A 6,946-nucleotide genomic window follows, 5' to 3' on the forward strand; every position below is an offset into this window, starting at 1 on the left:
CTATTTTGTTTTCAAAATGACTCGAAACACGAAACACGTATTAGGCTATCAAACCTGTTATGGTAACATTACATGTGTGGTTAATTCAAAATGTCTTCAGTGTCTCCAGTGTTCTCTAATCATGTAGTGACTAAAAATAGCTGTTAGCGCTGCAGAGTGCCTTGCATTTCTCTATTTTGTACTCAGTGCTTTTGGCCAAGTCAGTTATAAAGGAGGTAAGTGGATTAGGGTAGTCTATTATGGGATTTGCACAAATGGTATGGATTTGTGGAGGCTAATTCAGGGTAAGACTGAAGCACAATCCCTCTCGCAGTCATGTTTACGATGCAGCAGTCAGCCAGTTAATGCACCACTCTGCCTAGATGATCAAACAAGGCTGCATTACTCTACCATCTAGGTTGTATCTGATGAGTTTATAGTGGTCTTGCTGTAGAAGGATAGGGATTTCTGATAGCATGTTGTTTTTCTGCTGGATTTCTATTTTCCCGGGAAAAGGCTTATACAGCCATAGCCATTCCATTTGATTAACAAGCTGCTGTCATTAAGATTAAATCACTCATACAGGCTCCATTTAGAATGCATGCAACAAGCATATGGCTGTGGTTGTTTTTTTACCCTGCAACTTCTTATGCCAATACAAGTCATTAGTGTATTTACTACTACTAAAATATCTTATTTCAGTCTGTTTCTAGTGATGAATACAGAGGAAGCAGCTGAAGAACATTTAAGGGTTCTTTTATATTGGGTGTTGTTTTCCATTATCGTTCGACATAAATGAGGTAGATTTTCATGGTTACTGATAAAGGCTGGAGATTTCATTATTTAGTTCATTGCCTGTGATATGAACGAATGACACACAATATATTGTGCGAAGCCTGCTATACATGTTTCTCCAAGCCTATCGTCTTTCCTAGTCTACTGTACTGTTGTTGCTGCTCCATTGGACTTGCCTTAGTGATATCTCATGCCTTATTAACGGTGCAGATCAAGACGTTGTGGAGAAGCCTACTGTGGGAGCTTCATATTGCATTCACTAGCTTATTCTAGTATTTTCCATGAACACACTCCTGCAAACTCATTTCTGAAAAAAATGTACCAGGCCTCTTACAAGTGTGGTATCAGACCAGACTGGCAATAGAGCATGCACTAGTTAAACCTCAGCTGCTATTTTGTATACATGTAGGTAATGGAACCATTGCTCCATAGTCCACAATCAAGCAGCAAATCATTGCAGTAACTGTTATTGCCCCATGATGACACATAGGTCATATAATATATTATCCTCACAACCGACAGAGAAGTATCCCATGAAAGGCAAGGAAAGCAAAACAGACGTTTGCTGATGTCTTTTAAAAACGAACACAGAATTAACAGTCTTAAATAGTAGTAGTTTAAATGTCCGTATTCCCTGGCATTGTACTGTAGGGATCGATTCTTGTGTACTCCTGTTTTTGATTTTGTAGCAGTAGTTGTTGCGTTTCCCATGTTCGACACAGTATCTGGGAAATCAAAATGGCTATAGAGGCGTTATACACAGCCACAGGCCAGAGCAGAAAAGTTGTGGAGCGTCTTGTATCTGTTATTGTTGTCCAGGAAGGAAATTTCATCGTACTCCTTGGGCCGGCAGCACGGGCTCCTCTCCCTCTTCGAGATGCCTTTCCTCGTCCATTTCTTCAGTATGACGTCGTAGTTGCGTCGGCTAGCTTTACAGTTCCCGCTGCAGTACCTGAAGAGCAGCGATTCATCACTGTGGTAGCCCAGACCCAGCTCACTGACAGTCACTTCCACCTCCCGCAGGGAACATGGCTTCGATGCTTTCTTAGCCCGTTTAGTCCTTTTGCTCTGCCTGGCCTCCTGCCGTGCCTTCTTCTCCACCAGAGTCCCGATCATCTGCTTCAGCTCCCCCTCTGTGAAGCTCTGGAACATGTGCATGACTGCAGAGAAGAGAAGAAGAGATGGTGTTAGGCTAGAGGAAGGTACAACCATTAGAAACGTCCAATCAATCTGTTGTATATACAGCATGGCCTGTGATACAATGAAGAGCTTTGAATGTCCGTGAGACCCCAGCCTCAACCCTTGTCAGTTTGGAAAATAGAAAGTTAGAAGATCCATACGGTTGTTGGTACTGGTTTTCAAATACTAGTAATGTGACAGGGTAAAAGGCTTTGAAAACAGCTGCATCACCTGTACCTGTGAAATGTACTGGAACATGCAAGTAACTTCCAAAATAAAGGAAACACCAACATAAAGTGTCTTAATAGGGCATTGGGCCACCATGAGCCGCCAGAAGCACCAGAACAGCTTCAATGTGCCTTGGCATAGATTCTACAAGTGACTGGAACTCTATTGGAGGGATGCGTCACCATTCTTACACAATAAATTCCATAAAATGGTGTTTTGTTGATGGTGGTGGAAAACGCCGTCTCAGGCTCTGCTCCAGAATCTCCCATAAGTGTTCCATTGGGTTGAGGTATGGTGACTGAGGCGCGCACGCCACACACACACACACACCACACACACACACACACACACACACACACACACACACACACCACACACACACACACACACACACACACACACACACACACACACACACACACACACACACACACACACACTTTAAACCCCCTATGCTCCTTTGAGACCCCTCTTTCAAAGTCACTGAGATATTTTATTTTATCCGTGGTATCCAAAATAATGAGCAACTGGGCATTTTTATACCCTAAGCATGATGGGATGTTTAAATTGCTTAATTAACTCACGACCCACACCTGTGTGGAAGCACCTGCTTTCAATATACAGCACTTTGTATCCCTCATTTACTCAAGTGTTTCCTTTATTTTGGCAGTTACCGTACTTGTGTAATGCTAGCTTTAGACTTCCCTCAGTTTGTAGAGATGAATTGCAAACGACTGAAACATGTTCATCCTTTCCACTTGCACGGATCATTGGCTTGGTGAACAATAAGTTCTCTAAAATCAGTCTCTTATCTATCATCAATGACAGGTGTGTCTAACTAAGTGATTTTCTTCCCAAAAAGTGATAGTACAAGGACTTTTTCAGAGTGGACATAGTATCTCTCATGCTGTACATGCACACATACATTGGGAGTGACATGAGCCTTTTCCAGTGTTAAAACATTGTCAGTTGTGCAAATATTGAGCTCCAGTCCAGCTGCTAGCTATATACTTGACAGAGAAAGTCATATTTTCTGCGGAGTCCATAGAAATGGAATATCCCCTTTCAGACCATGGCAATTTGGCTGGTACACCGGTGGCTGAGTCTTTGTTGAACTATATTTGCCAAGTTTACACATGTTAAATATAAGCACATTTAACACTTTAGGAGTCATTGAAACTTGTTCCCCAGATGTGTAGGAGTGGAGTGAGATGTACATTGCGCATTGAAACATATCCAATGCATTTGGACACCTGATCCAGAACCTCATGCCAGAGGGATTACCAAATAACAAAACATATGCATATCAATTAAAAGGGGCGATCTGCAGTTCAAACAATAACAAAGCGTTCACCCGCCTCTGTTTTGGTAAAGAGCTGAGGGATGGGGCAGGAGAAATGTAACCACTCTCCAATTCATAGACAGAGATATGGATGCAAGGACCGACCATCCATGAGATCAAGTTGTTTTGTAGCTATACAGTATTTCTTTACAGTGACATTGTTTACAAACAATGGAGAAAAATAGGCTTATATTTGGGGTTCAACAGTTTTTATTTAACCAGGTAAGTTGACTGAGAACACATTGTCATTTACAGCAACAACCTGCGGAATAGTATAGTTACAGGGGAGATGAATGAGCCAGTTGGAAGCTGGGGACGATTAGGTGGCCATGATGGTATGAGACACAGATTGGGTATTTAGCCAGGACCCCAGAGTTAACACCCCTACTCTTACAATAAGTGCCACAGAGAGTCAGGACACCTGTTTAACATCCCATCTGAAAGACAGCACCCTACACAGGGCAATGTGCCCAATCACTGCCCTAGGGCATTTTATTTTAGACCTGAGGAAAGAGTGCCTCCTACTTGCCCTTCAACACCACTTCCAGCAGCATCTGATCTCCCATCCAGGAGTGACCCTGCTTAGCTTCAGAAGCATGCCAGCATTGGGAGGCATTTCCAAGTTATATTCTTTAAGAATCAATGGGTATGTATACCATTAATTTAAAAGTCCAAAAATGTATTTAGTAATCACAGATTACCCCTTTAAAGATACTTGCAGGTATTTCCTTCACAAGAGGTTTAGATATCATGAACAACAATGCTTTTCTGTCTGACAATTCTGTTCTACTTTGCCCCTTAGGGTCACTGTACTGTTCTCCAGTTAGATAGAGCTGTAATTAACTGTTCATTCTATCCCCTCCAGGACACAACATTTACTTAAAAGGCTCAGGGTCTTTTGCAGCGCCAGGGGGCATGTTAAATCCTAAACCCTATAAACTCAGACACTTGAAAGACATGGACAGTAATAGCCCTGTATTAGCCTGGCTCACTGACTGACACTCTGTAATCAATGGTGCTCTTGAAGCAATAACACTTCGCTGTTCTCTGCATTCACAAATGAAATTGAAAAAGGCCTTCCCAAAGTGAAGGGTTGGAAATTCGGTCATTTGTTTCGTGTGAAGATCTCCCCATGCCCTGGCAGTAGCATCACAGATTAGGTGATTAGGCTAGCTGATTTTACGCTTGACCTGGCCTTGAAAATCTCTACTGGATAATCTGAATAATGGTCTGAGAGTCACACTCTGAGTCCAGGCCAGAAAAAGGACACTGGATAGAAAGTTTCGGTCTGGTAAAAACGACTTTAGAGAAATTCCCAATCAGTCATGCTCAGTTTCGCAGCCAACTTTCTATTAGTTTGAAAATAGAAAGACGTCAGCAGATGAGTGATAACGAGAACCCACAGTAATGTACAGCCCAAAGCCAAAGGGACAGTGTGTACATTTTGTCTTTATACCAGCTCTTCAACCACACGGCCAGGGATGTCAACTCTCTAGCCTCCACTAACCCACTTAGTGGGACTATCTGAAACTCTTCTTATCCCCATCCTAACGGACATACCCCGAGACCATCACTGACATTTTACATCGCTGAATCTTTTATGTCACATTTTCTCATGAATACTGCATACCCTCTAAAACCATATCAGGACGTTACAGGTGTTTTATCACCCTCAAAGTGCAAATGCTCCTGGGATTTTGAGATGACGCTCCAGACCTTAATGGAGTTATCTGCTCTCTGGACGTCACATTTGATTTGATTACCCTGTCTGTCTGTAAGCTGCGGTTGGCTGCTATGCTGTCATGCTCTGTCAGTAGATGTACCGTGGCTTTGTCTGTAAAGGGACACTAATGGTGACCCTCAGACTGGCTGAGAATTATCCAATTTACTGTTGACACCAACACATGGGTGACAAAGCATACATTCTCTTGACTGGTCTCCACCACAACATTTCCTTCACAGACCAATGACATCAGAGCTTTAGCAGGGGTCAATCAGAATATCCAAACCAATCAGAACATCTGGACCAAAGTAGTTGGTGACTGAAAATAACGATTTTGCTTACATTCTGTCAAAATGTTGCCAACGCCTTCCGCCGACCGCGCTTTGCGATGACGGCCGCCGATCAGGGAGGAAGAGGAGTTGGAGGACGAGGACGTCCGCGACGAAGACGTGTACCAGGAGGGGATGTGATGCGGTGGCGTGGGAACCATGATTCGAGTGAGGAAGAGGGACAGTGCTGCTCCACAGAGAGTCAAGGCGATGGCGGCGCACTTCCATAACTTCATCTTAGAATAAGTAGGAGCATTGACACTCTGAAAGACAAGGAACCACAAGGAAAGAAGTTAAGAGGAATGTTTTCAATGCAACACCGAACATCATAAAATCACAGAATGTCATGCAATTGATGACATATTACAGTATGTTTCACAGTCCCACTGCCATAAACAGTGGAACGAGCCTCTCATTATTAGTGGTCTTCATTTCAACAGATCTTATTCTCAAAATGTTATCTGAAGTATTTTTGCCTTCAACAAAATATGTTGTCCCTCTGCTCAGGCCATTCTGCAGTGGCTCTTTTACAGGTGTGGATTGTTAAGTGTGGTTTGCGAAGTGTGGTTTTGCCCAGATAAAAATAGGTATTTCAATCCCGGCAACCCATGCAAGTGGTCCCCGATCACCTTTATTTTTTGTTTGTACCTTTCAGTTAATCAAAAGTGAACAGGGAATTGCAGTCAGCATACAGCTCTGTGAGGGAGGTTACACAAGCTGTATGCTGACCGATGGGATACTATTGTGAGTGTATTGTGAGCATGGATGGGATACTATATTGTGAGCACGGATGGGATACTATATTGTGAGCATGGATGGGATACTATATTGTGAGCATGGATGGGATACTATATTGTGAGCATGGATGGGATACTATATTGTGAGCATGGATGGGATACTATGTTGTGAGCATGGATGGGATACTATATTGTGAGCATGGATACTCCTTTGGCATCATGTCAAGTCCCAGATGAAAAGTCTATTACCATAGTAGCCTCCAGAAGTCTCTCATTCCACCGCAAGATTTATCTTGTTCCAGTTGTAGTCTCCATTTCGCAGGACAGAGACTTGTCGGGTATGTCTGTGTTTGAATGTACAGTCGTTCTCATGTAAGCCAGCCTTGCATTAGTTTACAGAAGATACTTCTCGCCGTCACAAGAAACACATAAATATGTAACCTTGAAACCCCGGCCAAAGAAGAAAATTGCGCAATTGTTCCTTGAAAGATCTGAGGGATAATGAATTTCCACGATCTTCTAGTTGGCTTTGCTTGAGGGATTGGCTGCGTAGAAATGGTTTAAACTGAACTATGCAGCAAGAGATTTTGTTTTCATTAGTTATCTCTCAAGAGTGTTTTATTGGCTTCACAGT

The 6,946-nt window shown here is 42.7% G+C and overlaps 1 protein-coding gene across 1 annotated transcript; it reads right to left on the bottom strand.

Moving 5' to 3' along the window:
• Positions 1–1,250: 1,250 nt before the first annotated feature.
• Positions 1,251–6,109, bottom strand: nrtn (neurturin). The gene is made up of 2 exons (XM_024003706.2): positions 5,589–6,109; positions 1,251–1,934 (listed from the first exon to the last, which is right to left on the bottom strand). Exons 1-2 carry the CDS (start codon positions 5,809–5,811, stop codon positions 1,528–1,530), a joined length of 630 nt encoding a protein of 209 aa, XP_023859474.1. The 5' UTR covers positions 5,812–6,109; the 3' UTR covers positions 1,251–1,527.
• Positions 6,110–6,946: the final 837 nt, after the last annotated feature.

Source organism: Salvelinus sp. IW2-2015, linkage group LG16 (genome assembly GCF_002910315.2).
Source record: "Salvelinus sp. IW2-2015 linkage group LG16, ASM291031v2, whole genome shotgun sequence".
NCBI lineage: Eukaryota > Metazoa > Chordata > Actinopteri > Salmoniformes > Salmonidae > Salvelinus > Salvelinus sp. IW2-2015.